This window comes from Lissotriton helveticus, chromosome 3_1 (assembly GCF_964261635.1).
Source record: "Lissotriton helveticus chromosome 3_1, aLisHel1.1, whole genome shotgun sequence".
Taxonomy (NCBI): Eukaryota; Metazoa; Chordata; class Amphibia; order Caudata; family Salamandridae; genus Lissotriton; species Lissotriton helveticus.
In genome coordinates this window covers 898,112,269-898,135,744 of record NC_136061.1, presented here as the reverse complement: position 1 = coordinate 898,135,744, position 23,476 = coordinate 898,112,269, and the positions used below count along the sequence as shown (strand labels likewise).

General features: G+C 45.6%; 1 protein-coding gene across 1 annotated transcript in view; it reads left to right on the top strand.

Annotated features, from left to right (window-relative positions):
• LOC144824172 (uncharacterized) overlaps nt 1-22,752 on the top strand; it is a 140,997-nt gene extending 118,245 nt beyond the window's left edge. The window contains exon 8 of the mRNA XM_078683330.1: nt 21,840-22,752. Within this exon, the coding sequence (XP_078539456.1) occupies nt 21,840-22,118 (279 nt within the window). The 3' untranslated portion in view covers nt 22,119-22,752. The remainder of the gene's footprint in view (nt 1-21,839) is intronic.
• Nucleotides 22,753-23,476: the final 724 nt, after the last annotated feature.

Here is a 23,476-nt window from a genome sequence, read left to right as displayed (position 1 = left end):
TTCAACGCTGCAAGTTGACGCTGGCATGGCTGCCCCGAAAGCCTTAAGGGAGGCCGCCTGCCTTGGGAGACGCTCTCCCCCCTACACGCAAGTACTCTGGTTTTGGGATGGGTAAAGCACTCTGCTCAGTTGGGGTGGCGGGCAGTTAAAGGTCCGTTAAGCAGGGGGGCAGGGAGGGGGGTTTGTTTTGAACTGTTTCTGTTGGGAATGTGCACAAAGGGTCGAGGGCATTGTTTCAGTACTTGTAAGAATCGGAACACTTTATTGGGAACGAACAGTGACTTTATGCCCCCATGACGCAGCTAACACTTGGCTGCGCGACGACGCAGCCGCTGGACCGGCCAAATTTTTGGGGCAATACATCATGTACCTCAACACCACTAGATGGCTCACGATTCCATACATGCGGAGGGGGTGACTCCCTCTGATACACAATGCCCACCTTTGACCCTGGTTTCCTGGAATGTAAGGGGCTTGGGGGACAAGGTTAAGCGGGGCTTGGTATTGACTGCTATTAAGCGCTTGCGTCCTGCTGTGGCCCTGTTGCAAGAGACACACCTGGTGGGGGGAGCTACGAAGGCCTTAGATAGACGAGGCTACAAAATGTGGGCCCACTCTGCTTTCTCGTCCGGCTCCAGGGGGACCGGCATTCTAATACGGAAGAACTCGCGTTTCATGCCCCTAGCAATTAAGACTGATTATCAGGGCTGCTTCGCGGCCGTGCAGGGACATTGGGAAGGGAAACTCTTTAATTTGGTATCAGTGTATATTCCACCGGCTTTACACTCGGTCCACCTCCCAAGACTAGGGGACTTCCTTTTAACTCTCCCCGAGGGTGAGGCCATTCTAGGGGGGGATTTCAACGCGGTCATGGACCCACAACTAGATAAACACCCATCCCCCACCCAGACAGGGGGGGAAACATACTTTCGGCGATTTGCCGCGGCCATGGGCATGACAGACATCTGGAGACACTTACACCCGAGCACGAAACAATACACATTTCACTCCGCAGTGCATGGGAGCCTGTCCCGTATTGATTATTTCCTGTCACTGGGGGAGGCCCTTAGTCATGTGGAGACCCTGGTAATTCACCCTCGTGGTATTTCTGACCACTCGCCGCTCACACTGACGCTTTCCCTACAGACGAGAGCACGTAAGCGCATTTACCCCATGCACGCATCATATTTCAAAATTCCTCAGGTTCGCAAAGAACTCAAACGCGCCACAAAGCACTACTTTCTTGAGAATGCCCATTCGGTGCGCTCCCCGGCAACGCTCTGGGAGGCCTACAAAACGGTTCTGCGGGGCCACGCCATTAACACCGTAACTGGCCATAAGAAACGACAGTCTCAGGAACTAGCCGACCTAGAGATTACATTGAGGGAACGTACCACGGCACATGAGTCACATCCTTCCCCCGCTGCCTTGCACGCACTCGCTCTCCAACAACAGCTGTACAATGATCACCTACGGTTGGTAGTCAAGGGGCACATCACCGACACCCAGAACAGGATTTATGAGGTGGGGGATAAAGCAGGGAAAATGCTGGCGTGGCTCGATAAACGGGAGGGCAACTCCAGGGGGATCCAATGTCTAAAAGATGAACAGGGAGAGACGCACGCTGATCCGAGGCGGATAACAGAACTGCTTGCGTCACATTTTGAACAAGTATACACCCCGGCTCGCGAAATCACACCTGAGTGTGCCCGGACACTCTTGGCACCGATCGCAGTTCGAACCCTTTCACCGGAGGCATCGTGCGAGCTGGAGGCGGACATCACTGCCGATGAAATCCAGCTGGCCATTAAGGCGCTAAACCCGGGCAAGGCGTTGGGGCCAAATGGGATACCCATAGAATGGTATCAGTTGATGCCGGACACCCTCAGCAAGTATCTGTTGGGGATGTTCGAGGACTGTTTGGAGAGGGGTTCCCTCCCACCGGACCAACGTACGGCTACTATAATACCGATCCCCAAGCCGGGTAAGCCCCCAGAGGACTGCGCCTCCTATCGACCCATTTCCTTATTGAACGCGGAAGTGAAGATCTTGGCCAAGCTGCTGGCACTGAGAATCTTGCCCCATCTGTCCTCAATTATACACCCGGATCAGTCCGGATTTATGCCACACAGGAACACAGCGATGAATTTGCGGCGGCTGCATGGTATACTAGCCAGAGCCGTCACCATCTCCACGCCGGCAGTAATCCTGGCACTTGACGCCAAAATGGCATTTGACCTGGTGGAGTGGGAGTACCTCTTCGAAACACTGACACATATGGGTTCGGGCCCCGCTTTTTAGCATGGGTCAAACTGCTGTACACAGCCCCAGTGGCTCATGTGGTGGCGAATGGTCACATTTCCCGCACTTTCCAGCTGGGGCGGGGCACGCGACAGGGATGCCCTCTGTCACCCCTGTTGTTTGCCATCTCCTTGGAACCCCTGGCGACTCACATACGGGCCTCCCCCCTCCTCAAGGGAATACCGGGGACCGGGGGTTGGGAAGACCGTCTGTCCCTATACGCAGACGACATGTTGCTGTATCTAACGGACCCTGAGGTGGGAATACCGGCCTTATTACGCATTTGTGACACGTACGGTAGGATCTCCGGCTACACGCTAAATTGGTCCAAGTCAGAGATTTACGTTTTACGGGGTCCGGCTCCGGATCTCGACGACGATTGCCCGCTGCGACTGGCGGGGTCATCTTTTAAATATCTAGGCATACACGTCACTAGGGACCCGACTGAATTCATAGACAAGAACCTGAGGCCGCCTCTGGATAGACTCAAGCGGGATGTGGAGTTTTGGTCTGGCCTGCCGTTAACACTCCTCGGCAGGGCAGCACTCTATAAGATGATGGCGTTACCACGCTTCTTATACGTCCTTGACAATTCTCCCTATCCTGTGCCACCCAAATTCTTCCAGAAAGTAGCGGCTCTGGTCTCTAACCTACTTTGGGGCAACCTCCCGGCGCGAGTAGCGCAATCCAAGTTACACAGAGACTGGTATGGCGGGGGCATTGCGCTACCGGACTTAAGACTGTACTATTGGGCGGCACAACTGAAACCCATTAATCAATGGATACACGCGCCGCACGATGAGCCAGCATTTCGTTCGGACAGGGTGCAACTGGGAACTGCTAGTCTGTTAGGTCCACTATATGATCGCCGAAAAATGCACACTCTAATAGGCCCTGCCAGGATAACGGTGCAGACATGGCACGCAGCTACGGCGGCACTAGGCTGGAGGGGGAGAATCACTAGGATGACTCCGCTGTGGGACTCTCGCATACTAGGTAACATGAGGAACACAAAGGGGTTCGCACAATGGGACACAATAGGCATTTCCGTAGTGGGTGACCTATGGGAGAGGAATGAGGTGATCCCTTTTACCCAATTAAAAGAACTATATGAACTCAACGACAGGGAACTGTACAGATACATTAAAATCCGCCACGCACTGCTTGCAGCCATTCCAACAGACACACACCTCCCAGATTCTTCACCTTTGGAGGATCGCCTACTCACCGATCACATGCTCGAACGGGCGACTTCTCTAATTTACCGCAAGCTACTCAATAACAGCCCTGAACCCACATCACGCCTGAAAGAGAAATGGGAAGGGGAGATTAACGATATGGATGAACATGAATGGAACGAGGCGCTTGGGTCCCCTAGGGAGGTGGGCATTTCGGCACGCATGCGGCTGGTGCAATTTAAGATCCTGCATAGGGTTTATTATACAAGGACAATGCTGCATCGCATACATAGGGCGCCCCATCCATACTGTCTCCGGGGATGTGGGGAGGAAGGCACTTTCTTCCATACCATATGGGACTGCCCCAAGATCCAGGAGTACTGGAAACAGGTGCTCCGCACGCTTTCGCAGGCACTAGATCACTCCGTATTACCTGACCCGAGGAGGTGTTTGTTAAATATATGGGAACCTACTGACTTGAACCGATACGAGCAACTCTGGGTCACAGCGGGGTTAATGGTGGCAAAACGCGACATAGCACAGCGCTGGGGGGCAGCAGAACTCCCAACCAAGTCCCAATGGTGCTTACACATGGATCGAGTAATGTTAACAGAGCGAGCAGTGTACATCAACCGAGCCTGTCCCGGGAAATGGAATAAGATATGGCTGAAGTGGAATGAATACAGGGGGGACATCTGCGAACCCCTGCGAGAAGAAGATCAGGACGAATCTGAGGATGAGGAGGGGGAGGAGGGGGAGGAGGGTTGAACTTAGGCGGGATGGGGCAAGGGGGTGGTGGCCAGGGCCGCTGTAGTAGGCTTCTTCTTAGAGTTTAGGCAGATGGGCCAAAGGGGGTAGGAGCGGGTAGGGTGGGTAAAGACGTATGCGCACTGTGATGGGCTGTCAAGTTCCCAAATTCCCAAGAGACACTGGAGACCTGTAATGCACTGAATAATGCTTAACCGCATTGTCATTCCTAACTGTTATTGTTATGAGTTTGTTGTTGTTTAAAAAAGGAAAACACAAAAGAAGCAAAACTACATCAAAACCTCATTTCATGCATTGAATAATTGCTCAACTGGCACTTTTAAACTTTTCAGTACTCTCCACCGTGAATTTGTTGTTACTGCGGTGTTGATATCCTTCTTGCTGGAAATTATTGTGTACAACGATCCTCTGATAGCGGCCGGCCCACAGGGTTGTAGGCATTCCGCTGTGTAATATGCAAAGTGCAATAAAGGTTTTGGAAAAAAAAAATAAAAAAAATTTGTAAAATCAAGCCAACATGATCAAAATCCCGCCTTCGAAAAAGCTCTGTGACAATATATCGTTCTTTGAGGTGGAAAAAAGTCAACAGTCTTTTACCGAATCACCATCTTCGAAGCCACTAGAACTGTTCTGCCAACATCCTCTTTTCAAAGGCCAGGTGTGCTTTTTTGCAATTTAGCCCAAGTTCATTGGAAGAGTCCAAGGAGATGATACCAAACTGCAGATCAGGTTCTCCCAAGGACCCCAGGCCTCCCAGCCTCCTTGCTTTAAGTGTAAGAGTAACCAATCCGATTTTTAATGAAATTCTTAAGATCTCTCTCAACACTGCCAAGGTTTAAAAAAGAAAATAGGCAGCAGTAATTCCACTACTGAAGAAACCCTAGACTGACCAAACCAATCTTGCCTACTTTAGATCAATATCCTTGCTGTTAGCTGCAACTGCTTGAGAAGCTAGTCAGTATCCAACTGTCTGAATATTTGGAACATTTCAACTTGCTGCACCCTTTTCAATTTGGCTTGTGCCATAGGAGTAGCAATGAAATAGCTTTGTTAGAAATGTCTGAATCAATGAAGACCTTTCTAAATTAGGACCAGTCCGACGTCCTGTTCGATCTGTCTGCTACATTTGATATGGTCTCTCAACAGATACTCCTGCAGAGGCTACCCAAGATTGGGGTCGGTGGCATAGCCTTGAGGTGGTTACATTAATTCCTTTCCGATAGAGGACAATCGGTTACTTATGAGTCATTCACATCTTACCCTAAAACATTCAATCAAGGGGTGGCTTTGGGCTCCACGTTGAGGGTAGGGTTTTTTAGCATGTATATGACACCGCTGGACACCGTTATTGAATCGTAAGGTATTTGGGCAACCTCTTATGCTTATCCTCTTACTCGGAACAACGCTGAAGTTGCCAAACTTGCCTTTACTTGACGCCAGGTAAAAGTGAGGAACAACTGTCTAAAGCGCGGCTCTGATAAACCAGAGGTCTTACTGTTTGGCCAGACATCAGAATGTTGATCTAAAGACCGGTGGCCAGCCAATTTGGGTTCTGCCCCGAGCCCACAGCAGTAGCCAAGAACTTAGGGGTAAAGTTTAACATCACAGTATTTTTCTGTCCCTGGTACTGTTAGTAGCATGCACTTGTCGCATGCACTTGTTTCTCACTGATTCACACGTTGAAGAAAATCCTAGAATATATCCCAACTTAAATCCAAAAAATCATTGTGCATCCATCTATTCTGTGGAGAATTGATTATGCCAATGTTTTGCACTTAGGTTTGACCAGCTGTATGTTGGATTGCTTACAAACAGTATAAAATGCAGCTGCAAGGCTGAACCCCCAGATCCCCACATCCAATCAGTCAGGCTGCATCACAAAGAGTTAGACTCCAAGTAAAGGAGCACATCATGTTTAAATCTCTCGTAATTGTCTATCATGTTTTTTACAAAAACTCACCAAAATATCTCACCTCCATGGTTTCCCATTATCAACCTACCAAAGCCTTAATATCTGTGGAGGCTCAGATCTTGAAGCTCCCCAGTTTCAGGCTGATGACTTGTGGAGGCCGTTACTTCATCCTTTCTGGCCCCCAGTCCTGGAAAGACCTCTGGCTCTCGTTATGCCAACTTACAAAGGAAAGCTAGTTCAGGCAACAATTTAAAACCTGGATCTTCAATCTTTAATACCACATTTTTATATGCTTTCTTAGCATGCTTCTAGCACCAAGATGTCTTGGATGGCAGCTGTGTGCTGTATAAGTTTGAATTCATGTGATTGATTCATAGACAAGGTAGGCAAAATTGAACTTCAACTCGATCTCTAAGTGAATCGGCACTGGAGAACACTGTCACAGCAATTAAGCTTTAACCCTCCTCACACTTTGCTGACCCCTTTCCCAACCAAGTTGATCAAAATGATATCCCCTTTCTCTCCCCGATAATCAACTCCTGCTTCACTCAAGGCGTGGTACATGATTGCCTTGTGGACAGCTACCACTAATTCTGTTATGGGAAGGCAATGGTATAAATTGGATATCATGAAATTTGGCAACCACATTCAGGCTGATATTTCTGATTTGGATTCTAACATTGAGGCAGCCGTGCTGAAAGCAAAGGTCTGGTTTACCTCAGCCGTGGATGCCTTTATACCTGTTTGCTTGGACCAATTGATGAAGAGACCTTTGACCTCCTGGTTTAATGATAAATTGATTGCTGATAAAAATCACTGTAAAGTGCTTGAATGTGTTTGAAGGAAATCTTAGGATGCGTCCACTAAAATACTTGTAAGAGAGCCATTGAAGTTTACCAAATAATGATTACAAAATCCTGTGCTGATTGTTGTTCAGATGAAATTGAAAACCGCAGCAATCCTTAAACATTTTTAATACAATTGTCAACAGCCTGATCAAACTGACAGCTCACCCGCAGCTGGCTGAGGCATCAAACAAGTACTGTGACATACTTGTGGACCATGTTGTAATGACATCTGCATACACTTCGCTGCTCCTTGCAGGTCAGAGGATGATGGCCCAACATCAAGGATGGGCTGTATATTATCGGGGGTTCACTCGAAGGAGCTAGCTCCATTGGACAGCACCTCTTTCACCTCCCTGATGAGCAAAGTTAAGTTGGGTTCTCCAGATGAACCGAACAAACCTGAGCTTAAACGTAAATTGCAGGAGATTGTTACAGCCACCTTTCTAAAATCATCCCATGGTGTTGAAACACACCAAAGTTATCCCTCTTTTGAAGAAATCTTCGCTTGAAAAAGACCAGCCAGAAAATTACTTACCAAATTCTCTCCTACCGTTTCTGGCAAAGGTAGTGGAAAACCATGTAAGCAATCTTTGGACAGCCTTCTTAGAAAAGAATCTATTTTTAGACTCATTGCAGAATGGGTTTAGACCCTCCCACAGTACAGAGTCTGCTCTTCTTTTGGTAACTAAGGCTCTGTGTCTTGCTGCAGATGAAGGTGGCTTAACTGTACTCATTCATTTGACCTTAAGTGCTGCCTTTAATAGGGTGTTTCATGAGGTGCTACTACGATGTCTGCATGAGATTGGGGTACATGGCAAGGTCTGGGCTTGTGTTGTCTCCTTCCTAAGTGATCAATCATTCCAAGTGATATCCCCACTTTTGCATCCTCTCAAAGAGCTTTGGAGCACTGTGTCCCGCAAGACTCAGACCTAAGTCCCACCCTCTTTAACATCTATGTCAGGCCGTTGGCATATATGGTGACATTTTTTGGGAGGTCTCTGGTTTTGTGTGTGGATGATACCCAGCTTATCTTCTCTTTGTCAGCGGAATCGACGCAGGATGCTGTCAACTTTCAGATCTGTATGACTCCTGTTGCAGAGTGGATGATATGTGATTGCTTGAACTTGAATGCTAATAAAGCAGAAATTCTTCTGCTGGGGAATCATGCTCATGTTTAGGGAGATCACAGGTGTGTGAAGGTGTTAGGGTCTCCCCCCAAGCCAAAATACGCTATAAAAAATCTGTGTGTCTGTTTTTGAGTTCAGGAAAAAAAATTATTCAAGTAATTTCGGATAAAATAAGCACAATAATTCCATAAAGACGTTACATAAGAGTAAGCACTAATACAATAGAGAAAAAAATGCAATAATGTCATTAACAGCAAAAAAACATAATTTTGGGTAGAAGTCATAAAGAAAAGGGGAAATAAAGGGAAAACAGCTGAAGTTAAACAGTAAACTGTAAGCATGACTGATGAGTCTTAAAATGTATAACGGTAAACCATACAGGAAGTTAAAAATAATAACATGAAATATACAATTTGTAAAATACAAAAGAAAATTATGAGAAAAGAAGCATATGGAACAAGCAAGAGGCATTCATGGAGGTTTGGGGACTTCCTGCTGCAGGGGAGTTAGGGGCAAAGAACGTCTGGCACTTTCGTTAAACAAAGAGGTAACAGGATCCCACAATTCTTTTAATTTTGCAGCCAGAGTCAGCGGATAAACAAAAGTCGTGTCTTATCTGTGACAGCCTGATACGATATTTTGGTGAAGTCTTTCCAGTTTCTGGTAATTTGTTGGAAAGCTACTGCTAGCAATAAATCAATTATCCTTGTACGCAATGTGCAAGGATTCCAAATAGGAGAAGCGCTCCCCAAGAAAATGTGTGAAACAGAAAAGGGATGTGTGGAGAAAAAAATTCGATTTATCTAGGACCAAACCTGCACCCAAAAAGTATGGACTAGGGGCCAATCAAAAAGCATGTGGAAAAGGTCTGCATGTGGTGTTGAACAGGACCAGCATAGATCGGTGGATTCTGGAAACTGTTTGCTGAGAGTGAGTGGTGGAAGCAATAAGCGATTATAAATAAAAAATAGTGTCTGAGTCGCATTAGCAGCTCTAGACGACTTGCGCAAAATGTGATGCAGGGTGCACTACGAAATTCATTTTATTTATTAAATTGTTTACTTACCTTCAATTATCCATACTCCGGTTTTTAGCACCCCCCACACTGCCCCTCCCCCGCCCCGCCTCTCTGCCCCACCAAAACTCCCTCCACGGGCCGGGGCTGCTATTTGGTCAAAGGTACCTCCCTCTGCCAACTAGAGACCCCCAATTCTAACAGTAAGCATGTGTGTGTGAGTGAAAGTAAAGATCAAATGGCCTGTGATGTCACTCCTGCTGCCCTTGGCATTTTAGTGAATTGACATTCATGCTCAGCAACATCGAAGGCTTTGCTGTGGCAGAGCTGAAGAAATTTTGTAAGGAGAGGAGGCTGAAGGTAGCAAAAGGCTCCAAGAAACTGAGGTACCAAATAGCCCCCAGAGCCTGGGAAGAGGTCAATCTATTGCAGGCAACATAACGGGACTAGGAGGATAATGATGTTACAAAAGGGTAGGATGGAGTAGAGGACGGAGAAAATATTCGAGCAATTGCCCCAGAGAGAGCCAGAGCAGGCAGGAGGCAAATGGTAGTTAGGTCTGCGCTTGAACCAGAGCAGGTAGCGGTATATCCTCCCACTGACCCCTGAAGAGCTGGAGGGCAGGAGAGGTGAAAAAGAGCTGAGGCTGCAACTGGCCACTTTGGCCATGGAGGAAAAATGATTGCCATGGAGTAAGATGGTGGAAGTAACAGAGGAGCCGAGAGGAGGTAAAAAGGTCCACATCTACAAAGACATGGTGCTTAGCTGTGTGGTGGGGGATGACATTAATAAGTGGTTTGTAGCATCTGAGGTAGCACTGCGTATTCACAGAGTCCCAGGGGATAACAAGGGAGCTGGTCTATGCAAGCACATGCCAATTGTTGGGAGGGATGCACATGCCAATTGTTGGGAGGGATACTGTTAGAAATGGGGGTCTCTAGTTGGCACTGGCTGGCGCCACTGTCCAAATAGGGACCCTTCTTCCTAGGTCAGGGCAAGAGGGCCACCCCTTTTGATATCCTCTGCTCAACCCTGTGGTAACATAGCACTAGCAGTTAGGCATATCTAAGAGGCAGTGTGTGAAGCGTTTATGACCACGTACAATAAGGCAGTAATGACACCACAAAAGGACACAACTCAGGTAGGTATAGAAAAATAATATCTTTATCTAACTGTTTAACTCAAAACTCTCCAAGCGTTTCAACAACTACAATTCACGTCAACCCGTAGGGACTTAAAAAGAAAGACAATAACGTATTCACCAAAGCGTGACACTGACTGAGTTCAGGGCCGGGGTCTGCGCAACCCGTTGCGCACCAGATACCTGTTGTTGAAAGGGGACACAGCACGCATCTTCTCGAAAAAGCAGAGACGATAACAGGCGGACTCCCAGTGACCACAAGTCTTGGGGGCTTAGGTCCACAGCATGCACCCACAATGATTCGGGCACTCGGGAACAGGCGGGCGCTCAGCAGCAGCATGCGGCTGCGGTGCCCCGGGCTGGTGGTGGTAATGACTCTCCTCGTGCAGCTCCGTGGTGGGCGCACAGAGGTAGCAGTTTTTTCTTAGCTGTGGCAGCCCACGAAACGATAGCGGCAATCCTCAACAAGGGGGAACAAGGTGCGGGCACACAGCGGCAGCAGCTCTCCCACAGCTGTGGCGGTGCATTGGACAAATCCCAAGGATGCAAAGTTGCCAAAGGTGCGGGTGTTCAGCGGCCACAGCTCTCTCTTAGCTGCGTCGGCCCACAGGACAACTCACGATGATGCCAAGTAGCAAAGGGTGTGGGCACTCAGCGGCGACAGCTCTCTCATGGCTGCGGCGGCCCACGGGACAATTCACGATGATGCAAAATAGCAAAGGGTGTGGGTACTCAGTGGCGACAGCTCTCTCTTGGCTGCGGCGGCCCATGGGGCAATTCACGATGATGCAAAGTAGCAAAGGGTATGGGCACTCAGCGGCTACAGCTCTCTCTTGGCTGCGGCGGCCCATGGGGCAATTCACGATGATGCAAGGTATCAATGAGTGTGGGCACTCAGGGCTACAGCCCTCTCTTTGGCTGCGGCGGCCCACGGGTTAAATCTCAATGATGCAAATAGCAATGGGTGAGGGCTACAGATCTCACTTGGCTGCGGCGGCCCACGGGACAAGTCACAATGATGCAGAGTAGGCAAGTGTGCGGGTATTCAGCGGCAGCAGCGCTCTCAGCTGCGGTGGACCACACGACAGAGGATGGTCTCGGCCAGCACAATGGTGAATGCTCAGCGGCTGCAGCTCTCTCTTAGTTGCAGCGGTCCACACAAGTTCAGCGAAGGGCTCGAAGGTGCAGATTCCGGCGGGCTCTCAGCGGCAGCAGCTCTCTCTCAGCACAGCGGCCCACACGGATCCAGCGGAAGAGTTGAAGGTGCAGATTTAAGCGGGCTCTCAGCGGTAGCAGGTCTCCCGCAGAGGCAGCAGCCCACACAGGTTTAGCAAAAGGTTCAAAGGTTCAGAGTTAGGCGGGCTCTCAGCGGCGGCAGCTCTCTCTTAGCTGCAGCACCCCACACAAGTTTAGCAAAAGGTGCAAAGGTTCAGAGTTAGGCGGGCTCTCAGCGGTGGCAGCTCTCTCTTAGCTGCTGCGGCCCACACAGGTTTAGCAAAAGATTCAAGGGTTCCCAGTCTCCGGTTTACTGAACGGAGGCCTCACCTGCAAGTACAATTCCTTGCACAGGAATTCCGACGGCTGACGGGATGAAGTCTAATGTCCCTGAGACTTCTGCAGGAGGCGCTCTCAATTTTAGGCCCTCAGGTAGTTTCTTCAGCAAGCTTGCTGAAAGTTTCAAAGTCCTTTCCTCTGTTCGCTCGAACAGAGTTTCGTTTTGACATCCAGAAGGAACACACTTGACCAAAGTTCCAGCGCAGTATTTTATACCTAAAAAGTCTTTGTACTCTAAGGTAGCAAATCACTGACTCCAGTCAGAACCAGTTTGGTGGGGTCGGGGAGCACTTGCTTTACGAGGTGACATCCTGCCCTTTCAGAATAAGGGGGTCAGCTATCAGACACCAGTGGGAGGTGGAATTATCATTCACCTTGCCAGGCACGGCCCTGCTCGGATCAAAGAGTCACCCCTCCCCAAGCTCTGAATACCGATCTCTCTCTCCAGCCTGGTCTGACCCAGCTGACCCTGCTGCTCCAAAAACCAGACGGACATTACTCATACATGCAACAGCCCGCAGTAAAGCTTTAGGCCAGAAGCTACCGCGTTTTCAGGAAAGGCATTTCACAACATGTGATATATAAACGGTCCTTACTAAAAGGTGGCCCTCAATGTCCTGAGCATAAACATATCAAACTCGAAGTTCCTATCGGGTTCCTAGGGCTGGATAGGGTGATAGAAAGCTATCCTTAACAAACAGGCTACACAGATGTAGGCATTAGGGGTATCATTATTCCCACAGTCATTTATATACAGGCAGCAAACAGTCATTTATGTACAGGGAGCATTCACGCTGTGGCACTGATTAGTAGTGGCACGGCGCCCAGAACATCTACATAAAGCCAACATACAAGACAGGAAGAGTAGAGTAGAGGGGAAGGGAGACCCCACACCAATGATGCCAGGTCTGACAGATACCCTGCTGGTCCTAGAGTTAGTGACTAGATGACCTATGGCTCCATGGAGGAAACCCTTATTTCAAAGTCTGGCCCCCAAAAAGTATCACCTGAAGTTCAGAGACAATCAGAAACTGTCTGAAGAGTCTTGGGTGGATGTTATGGATTACTACTGTGAGACACTAAATCATTGGATGAAGGACAGTAAAGTGAGTGACTAGGATGATGTATAATCTATTTTTGAGACAGCACATGCTCAGTAATTGCTTTACAGAGTTGCACCAACACCTTAATGACTCCAAGCTCACTGTTGCCAGGGAGCTTGAGTAGGAGGATGACTCTAGATTAGTACCAAATTGAAGCAGTATGGGATGGGGTTTGCACTGGGCATAATGTTGGTGCGAATTCATGTACAAACTGCACTCGAATTTATGGGCCATTGTCCCAAATTCAGGCTTAACATGAACTCATCAATAATACATCAATGACAGTATAGCACATTAGGATCCACCAGGATAACAGAGAGGAGTAGATTTGAAAACCATGGAGGTTCATTAGAAGATTAGCATAGAAATTAAAATCTTTCAAAAGTCATAAGCAAATCAAATATGTCTCAATTTCCCCTGAAGGGAACATTTCCTAATGCACTTAGCTAAGGAGTCAGGTGGATTGGGGAGAAGACAAGCAGATGGTGCCAGCAAGTAAAGCCTCTAAGCGGCAGAATTAAATGAAGATTGTTAGGTAAATGAGAAAGAATTTGTTCAGGAGTCTAACTCTTTGAGCGGGATCAGAGAAGTCTCTTCTAAGAGAGTAGAATGCTCATCTGCATATAACAAGCTCAACAATTTAAAACATAAAATTCAACAAAATGAAACTCTCCTCGTGGTTCCAAAGAAGTGGGGCCAAAAAGAATTCAGCATATCCTGATAACACATTTGCAGTTTCCGTCCCAGGTCTCTTAGAATGGAAGACTTCAGCTGACTGCCCTTCAAAAAGATATTTTGTAACAGGATGATACATCCCAGTCAGCTTTTCCTAGTGTGGAAATTCACTATTCACTCTCTACAGAACACATGCTGATAATCTATCCTTAACAAAACCAAGCATGTGCAACAAATGTAATTAATTCACAAATCTCCTGTATCTCAGCTCCAGAAATTAGAGAAAGTGGGGAGGTGGAGGGGGTTGGGGGGGACATAGCATCCAAAATCACATTTTCCGGTTAGCAGAAGTCAGTTAAACGGATGCCTACATCACCAAGGCTAATTTAACATGAACACAGTTTGATTATGGTTAATTATAACATGAAAATCGCACTCTGAGTAAATGTATATATAACATGAAAATTAGTTAACCAATCCCTGAAAAATAGTGACAGAGAATCACCAATTTCACCCCCTCTGATGGCTCAGAGAATCATCACACAAAGCATTCAAAAATCCCCTCTTTACTGATTTTCAAATGTCAGTTGTTGTTTTCTCCTGCTTACATCTAGGCTCTCCTCAGTATTTCACTTCATCATAAAGATGACAATACACCTCCTCAAGCTCCACTTCTTCTCACATTTGTTTTCTCCCATTTTCCATTGTCACCAGTTCTCTTTCCTTACACTTTGATCCCCTTCTTCCAGTCATTATTCCAATCCACCTAATACAAAGACAAAGAAATAGCTAAGATAGTAATAATCATAATGGGTGTCAAAATAGTTTCTATAAGTCCACTTCCAATGCCACTAAGTCATCTACCAATTTCAGAAAAACCTTTCTCAATTGCCTCCCAGGCACCTGTTGCTTCCAACTCCTTCAAATCATTTGAAATTCCAGTAATGTTAGTAGCAAGATTACTCATTTATTTGCTCTTGTAAGGCATAAACGTGCAGCACTGCTGGATGCGTAACATGCAGCAGACTCCACCCTCTTTTGCAAGTATGATATCTAAAGCAAGCCTATTCTGAAGAACCATTGCTCTAAAAGCCACTAATTCTGTATTTATGGCAGTCAGCACACCGGCTGCGTTGCTGGCAAGTCGGTTGACTAGTGAATATAGCTTTCTAATCTTCAGGTCACTCAAAAATACTCCCAGGGAAGGAATCATAGCACCAATTTGCAGGAAGCTGAAAGTAAGTGTTTTTCTCACACACAAAATAAACTCCAGGAATGACAGGATCCCTTCCACTAAACACCTGTTCTCCCAGAACTTCAAATGTGTGCGGGCATTCACTCCGACCCATCATCTGAGGATTTTTAATCTCTTCCTTTTTGATCATAAAACAAAGCTTTACTTGTTGTTGTCAATCTAAACTCAAATTTGGGTTTATCCCATTATCCTTTAATGTCTCCTCTTTATTATCCTACTCACCCTGAGCTTATTTCTTTCCCTTGAATTCAAGTTTTAGGGCCAGACGTATGACCAGTTTTTGCATGCGCAAATGTGTTTGCGACCCGTTTGCACACACAAACACCTACAGGCCCATGTACAAACACTATTTTGCGAGTCACCAAAAATTGCTACTCGCAAAATAGTTCCCTTCTTAAGAGCGACTCACAAGCCATGTATGAATGTTTTGCAACTGCAATTGCAGTCTCAAAACACTTTCAATTTACTGCCCTCTTCAAGAGGGTGGTAATGCAGTCGCAAATGGGAAGGGGTCCCAGGGGGACCCCTTCCTCTTTGCGAATGCAGGGGAAATTTTTTTTAGGGGCAGGCATTGGTTCCAGGGACCACTACCTGCCCTTAAAAATCAAACTAATGTATTTTTTTTAATGCATCTCGTTTTCCTTTAAGGAAAACAGGCTGCATTTTTTTTTAACGGCTTTAAACATGGAGGTCTGCTGAGCACAGCAGGCCACCATCCCTGGAATGGCCGGCCATTCCCATTGGGGTCGCAAATTGCGAGTGGCTCATTAATATTCATGAGCCTCGCATTTTGCAATTCCATTGGGAATCGCAATCAGGGTCTCTGACACTGTTGTACATTCTAAATTGCGACTCGCAATTTGCGGCTCGCAATCAAGCGCAAATTGCGAGTTGCAATTTAGAATGGTCGTACATCTGGCCCTTAACCGTCTATCTTGCAAATCCTCAATAAAATGCTTCTCAGCCTTATTCATCTTACATGTCATCCCTTCTCTCTAAACACAGGAAACCTCAATCTTTGTTGGAGATCTAAAGAAATACCATACCGTATCTATATACCTAGCATCATAATGAGGAATAAAATGTTTGTGCATAGGCACCTGCTCAAGAACTAAATCAAAATTCAAAATATTATGTTCAAAGCAGCCTTAATGATAAAGAATACTAAGCATTACACTGCAAGACAAAGGTTATGAGAGAGTTAAGAATGCAATAAGTCACTCCCTCTGCAGTAGATGCAGGAAAAGAAGTGCAGATATAAGAAACATACCCATACATAATTATAGAGTACTCATACGACGAGTTCAAGAAAACATTCTAAGTATAGTTCCATTGGGAGCCATTCCCTTGTGAAATTAGCATGTTAATTCTATACTGTTCATCTAGGTGAGCTGAATTTAGGTTTGCTATAATGGCACAAAATTCTGACACAATAAGAGGCAGATCATGAGAAAAACGAAGACAATTGCCAATGCAATTAAACTCATCTGACATTTGTTTGGTGAATTAGACATCGTGGTTTCTTGGAAGACTTCTACTGACAAATTGGCAAAACATTGATTAGTTTAAGAATGAGTATATATGTTTAATTATCTTCAGAAGTTATCCCTACCCCCTACATAATCTTCTTCTAAAATGACAACCCTCCTCTTCAACTACAGCCTGGGCCCTAAGATGTTTCACAAGTTTCAGACAGGTTTCAGTTTGTTTGTAATGGTTCACTTGAATTTGAGTTAAAAATCCGTCAATCTTCGCTGTGGTAGCCCTGTTCACAGAGGATTTTAAAGCACTTTTAGTTGATTGTCCGTCTCCTATGTCAGGCCCACTTTCATCAAAGTATGCCACTGAGGAGCCAAGTACATTCGACTAGGAATCCAAGTCCTCTTTGATCTCCTCATCACTGGCTGATCATCATCATTTTCACTTTGTTCACTTTTCTCAGTTTGTTCATTGGTAGTCCCTGGGATGTGTGCCTCTGACACAACAGCTGTCAGTCTTTTCACTTCCTTGACCACCTTTCTCTTTTCAGCATCCCTCTGGCTACACTGCTTGGCCCTTCTTTAGGTTAAGAGTTATCAGTCATAGTATCTTCAGCTTGGTTCACTGTGTTTACCCTTCGCTCATTCACCACAGGGTCAATATTTGTCTCAGGTTGACTTTGAGATAAGTGGGCACACTTTTCTCCCCTCTCTGATTGTTTGGGATATCTTGGAGATTGGCTCTGAAAAAAAAGCTTGCTCAACCTCTCACCACCTAGTCTCAATCTTCGTATGAGAGAAGCATGTACCCAGTTTGGGAGGCCTCCACAGTTCACAGCAGTGTTCGTCACAAGAATGACTTGATAGGGGTCACACCATCAGGCTTCAAGACAACCTTTCCTGACGTGTTTGTTCACTAGGACCCAATCACCTGGGCCAGGTCATGGTATTTTTCTTGGCTTGGAAGGGGAGTTGCCGCCTCAACCTGATGAGAGACAGAACACACCCCATCAGCCAGTCCCTTGCAGTAGTTGAGAACCATATCATCTGTAACATTCACAAACACAGCTGCAGGCAGAATAAGAAGTCTCATCACTCTCCCCCTGAGGATTTCATACTGCCCTCGAATCCTCTGATCAGGAGTGCTTTGAAAACCCATCAGCACTGAGGGAAGGACATTCAGCCATTTAAGTGATGTGGACGCACGCACTTTGTCAAGCAGGGACTTCAACATCCTGTTGACCTGTTCAACAAAACCCGATGCATCAGGCCGGTAACTACAACAAAGTCTCTCCACTGGCAAGGGTACACACAGCATAACATCATTAAAATGAGCCTCACAATCTCACCCCAAAGAAACAATTAGGCCAAAATGAGGGATCAATTCCTTCAATAACAGCTTGGCCACAGTAAGACGGTCATTCCTCTTATTTGAATATGTTTCCACTAATCATGAGAAAATACACACCACTACTAATATTTAGCACAGCCCCTCACTTACAGGCATTTCAACAAAATTAAGTTGCATGAAACTGAAAAGACCGCCTGGTCTCCCTGGGCTGACTCATCATTACTACAGTTCTACAAACATTTAACTGGTGGCAGGTGACAGATGGGTGCAATGAGATGAAACTGGGGAATGAACCAGTGTGTCTTAAAAAGATGCACCATTGCATCTCTCGACTATATGGGATGGGTCATAAAAATGCCTAGCCATGGCAGACAACATAGCAAATGGCAGCACAGATCTTCCATCTGTCAACATGCAGATCTCATCCTGATTCTTCACGTAGCCTGTTCTGACCCATTCCTCTTGTTCAATCTCTGAAACTTGCTTCTACAAACTCTTGATCTCTTCCCACATATCAGCAACAGTCAACAAGAGACTTGAAGCAACATCATTTTCAGAATCATTAGAATGGTCTCCATTCAATGTGCAAGATCCAAGAGCGCAGTACCTGGCCATTTTGTCTGAAAAGCAGTTGCCAGACGTCACAAAACATATTTGTGTGCTGCACATTTTACTATAGTTATTTCAGCAGGCAATTCCAAAGCTTCCAAAAGTTCTATGGCAACATTTCTATTTCAAATGGGAGGAGGGAGGCAGAGGACTATGGTTAACTATAACATGCAAATTTCACTCTGAGTGAATATTTTTTACATGCAAATTACTATATGTTAAACAACCCAGAAAAATAGTGCCAGAGTGTCACCAAGAGTGTGAAAGAAGGTACCTGAGAGTGACCCCAAGAAGGGTGGTTCAAGCTGCCTACAGCAGAGTGAGGGGAAGGTCCAGGGTAAAACAGACAAGTCCCAAGTAGGGGTCAAAATAGTACGGGTAGAAAGGGTTACTATGCCCCTGCTGAGACTAGGGGGACGCGTTCTTATGGGTGGAAGCCCAGGTGTTCTTTTTCACTCATGTGCTTTGACTGTCACAAGTGCTTTTGACTGTCTCAGTTAGGGCACAAGAGGGGGGCCCTGTGTGTACCAGGAAATCACCCACAGGGGGAGTACTCCTCAGGGGTGACCAAGGTAGCCTTGGGGGAGGTAATCCCCAGGAGCAGAGAGTAGAGTATGCCCTAGTGTCTCTTAGTTGGGAGATGGACCCAGAGGGTAATATAGTGATGCCTGAGGGTGAGAGTTATCAATTCCACCAGGTCACAGTGAATGGGGTCCCTGTCACTGCCCTAAGGGATGGCTGTGCCAGTCAGACCATGGTGGTAGAAAGACTGGCTTCCCCAGGAACTACTATGGGGAAGCCAGTCGCTTCACTGCCACAGAACAACTGGTTCAACTGTGAACAGCTAGAAAAATACTTCTTCCACTCATTTTAATTTTAAATCTCTTTTAGTGGTAAGGTCCGATTAAAAATAACTATGTTGGAAATGCCACTTTTAGAAAATTGGTATTTTCTTCCCTAAAACAAATGTTCCTTTCTGCCAGTGTCCATTGTCACATGACTGTTAATTACCCTCCTTCAGTGTGATCTGTATTCCTCTTAGACAGTAGAAAAAAGGTCTGGCTATGAAGAGGTGAGGGTATTCCCCTTGGCCTCATTTCACTTCAGAGAGTATCCTGGGGGATGTACCCATCTTTTCCTGACTTCAGAAGAAGCCTACCCTGCCACTAGTTCTCACCTGGGTCTGCCTGCCATTTGTTTCATGACACAAACTGGAGCCAAACCCAGGAAAGAGGAGAACTGACCAGAACCAGTTTCAGGGATTAGACAAAGGGGTGTTCCCCACCCACAGGCTGGCACTAGGTATTAAAGTGGTATCATCAGGACCTGAAATCAGAACACTCCTTGGCTTGAGAAGATTCAGAAGAAGGAATGCCCTGCTGTCTGAAAACGAAAGACTGGACCTGCTTTCTTTGAACCCAGGGTCCCAGAAGTGACTCCAAGGGTCAGTTAGCTGACATCCTGTATGGGCTACAAGGACACAGCAAGCTTCCAGAGTCCTTTCCTCAAGTCCAGCTACCCAGACCCAAATGGACCTGACCTGGTCCTCACTGTTGGCCTCTGTGGGAGAGAGATCTGACCCCCAATTGTTTTCCTCAAGGTCCTGTATCTTTGGCTGGAGTCAAAGTGTATTTCCCTGCCTAACTGAAGAATTCACTGTTTCCAGTATGAAGCAATGCAAAGTCCCACAGATTCTCATTGAGAACTTCTCCGGATCTGAAGGCAAGCAACACTGACCCCCACAGAGCCATGCTGCACTGATTTTGAGTGAAAGCTTCACCCGATCTGACGCTAAACAACACAAAGCCTCTTAAAGATGCCCTGCTCCTCACAGACAGTTCAACCAGATCAGACGCTGAGTGATGCAGACTCCCACAGAGCCTCATCGCACAGCTGAAAGCTTCACTGAATCTGACACAGAGACCTGCATCACATTGCAACTGAAAGCTTCCCTGGATTTGACACCGAGCAACCCAGTGTTCAGCAAAGCAAAGCCACACAGACACCACTTTGAAGTCAGAAGGTAAAACCTCAAGTGAGCTGGATGTGGCCCTTTGTCCAGCCTGTGTCCAGCCTGTGCTCCATTGCAGTTGGCCTGAGCTTGTGACTTTGTCCCAGTCTGTGGTGACCAGATAGCTGCAATTGGCGCTATTTTTACCTAGAACTTTTAAAACTCATAACTCCAGCCCTACTGATTGGATTCTTCTTGTGTTGTGTTTTCACCTTACTACTGTGTGAGTACTGCATAAATACATCACACATTGCCTCTAAGTTCAGCCTGACTGGTTTGTGTTCAGAACAGGTTTATTTAGCGACGTTTGTGTTTCATCATGACAAGGATTAATATTACTATTTAAAGGGGGTTCCCACCCTTTCAACAAATAATCTAATTTCTTACAACAGGTATGAGGAATCTTGTTTCGAGTTGCACTAAAAAATATTTCTATATAAAAATTACTCTATTAAACTTCATTACTCACTTAACTCCTCTTAGCCATTCCCTTCAACACAGCGGCAGCCCAACATAACCCAGACCTGCCCTGCACAGAGCCCAGCAAGACTAGTAGACAAATAGGCACAACACGCTAAAACCAGTGTCACTGTCAAAATGTACTGCAAACAAATAGCTCTGCCCCACCGCTGACCAATAAATGAGCTGTACCACAGCCCTCCAGCTGTTCTGATTGGTCTCTGTTTGAAACAGGTTGCCCATAATGCCAGGTTTAACATTGCCAGCTCCAAACTATCGTTTACTGTCTACTTTTAAGCAGTTTCGTTTACGTTTTTTTCCTATGTCTTCCTTATAGAATAAGGATTGTGATGAGGAAGCTGGGTGAGGTGGTAATGGCTCGATTCCATTTGGTAATCACCCGCTAGTAAGAGATCTTCATCAGGGTACTGCCTACCACTGGCCTGCAATCCACTGCACCTTTTGAACAATCAATCTGAAACTTGCCATTTAACAAAACAAAGTGCTCAAGCAATGCATATTTAGAGAATTAGGAAGGGGTGGTAAGTTCAACTGAAAGAAATATAGGAAATGTAATTCTTATAAATCATAAGCGATACATTCTTATTTTACTTTGGGGCAAAATGTTTTGTCTACCCCTGAAGCACCGATGAAGGCTCATCCCTAAAGTGTAAGGATGACTTGGAAGTGGAATAATGAAGATTATCAGTAAGTAATCAGTTCTGATAACCCAGTTAATATTGTCGGGAGAATTTCATTTTACAGAATATCTTCTGGGAGTAGTCCAAAATAAAGTTATATAAACAATCATGTACCCTCAAAGAATGATATTACTTCCAAACCATTCTCAACTGCTATCAGTTACTTTTGCTCAACATACATCACAGCTAGAGTTATGAGAAATGCATCCCAATTTCTCTTTTGAAATTTCAGTTGTAAATTATAACTTCCTATTGGCAGGCCTTGGATAACCTGATAATATGTCGTTGTTTTTTCACATGTATTCTCCATTGCTCTATTAAGCTATATAACTTACTTCGATTTGTTCATACAGTTAAAGAAAACATTCTCCGGAGCCACATTCTCCTACTCTGCGGGGTGTAGCAACGGTTGCAAAACCAGCACCAGTATTCCAAGCTGCAGTGGTGCCACCACAGGTCAATGCTACCAAGAGTGCTGCAATGCCACAGCCACTAACTGCTGCATGATGCTGGATGGCAATGTGCACCTAAATGGAGCCACCCAGCTGAACAGAGGCTCACTCATCAAGCTTGTTATCTGTGCGACCATGGTTATCCTCAGCTCCCGACTGTCTGCTTTCCAGCACATCTAGGCTGCCAAATGGAAGGAGAGATGCTGTGTAGACCAAATAGATGCATGGGGAGTTTTAAAGATGTTATATGCTGGAATGTATTCACATTTTATGTTCAGAGTATGTGTTCTTTTATTTAACTCTGAGATTATTTTGATTTACATACGTCAACTCCCCCCTAGCGGTTCTTAAATTTGACACACTGACTAAAACCACCACACTAGTCTCTTGCAGCGATTCAGCCCACAGTGTGCACCATGCATGTTTCCTGCGACTTCCGTGGTCCCTCGCTCATTTAATCACTTACATACATAAACAGAAGATCTGAATTTTAACATGGAGAAGTGACGCTTTTGAATGACTTTAATCTTACATCTCAAAATCAGAACACACGTAGCAGATCCTCTGGATGTGCGTGTACAGGAGACACCTTTTCTCAAAGCTCTTCTTCCCTTGTTTGACTTATTCTTTTGCATCCCATCCCATTTAAGTGGGACCTATTTTTTCGAGAACCCTGTTCTTGAAGGCTGAATGTTTCTAACTTGAAGGCTGAATGTCTGCCCCTCATTGTATGGTCTGACTTTTCAGCGCAGATATTGCCAGACAATTATGTGAGTATCACTACAGAGGCGGTTTGACTCCGCCCACATGTTGGGAGACATTAGACCAGGTTTAGATTGGGTGGAAGTTGTTGCTTCCAAAAAAGTGCTTTCCCAACTTACAGCTGCGCAGTTTTGCTTATGTATCCAGATGCTAGAATTTCTGGGGCACACACATGACATTGTAATGATATTATGGTGCCTTAGATAACTAGATAATTTATAGTGTTTTTCTCTGACAATAGCACAGATGGGAGGAGAGCAGTCATTTACCTACATAAATGTGTAGGTCTGGCTTGAAAGTGCAACTGTCACCTGACACTTTAACCTACACCAATATTATTCTATAGTTCTTTGTTTCCATATAAATACATATCCATTCCTATTCAATTTTCTTGTAATGCTTCACGTTACCATACAACATTCCTTTAAAGCAGACTTATTGGCAATGCCAATGCTTGGTATGCTCTTTGAAAACAGGCTCTTTTTAATAATATCCCAATACTGCCACCATCTGTTAAATGTAATACACAAGACCTCACAAATGTTAGCTCGAGGTTCAGAGGTTCAAACTTTGAAATATCAGCCTCCTAACTGAGAGTTCTACCAAGATATTTAGCACAGAACCTGCATACCACTGTCCCTAGCAGTAGCAAATCAAATTCAAATAGGGCTTTATTCGAGTAATTACTCATAAAAGCAAAATATACACAAAATATTAAAATTGAATTACATTTACAGTCAATAACAATGACACTGCACTATTGAATTCATAGAGGA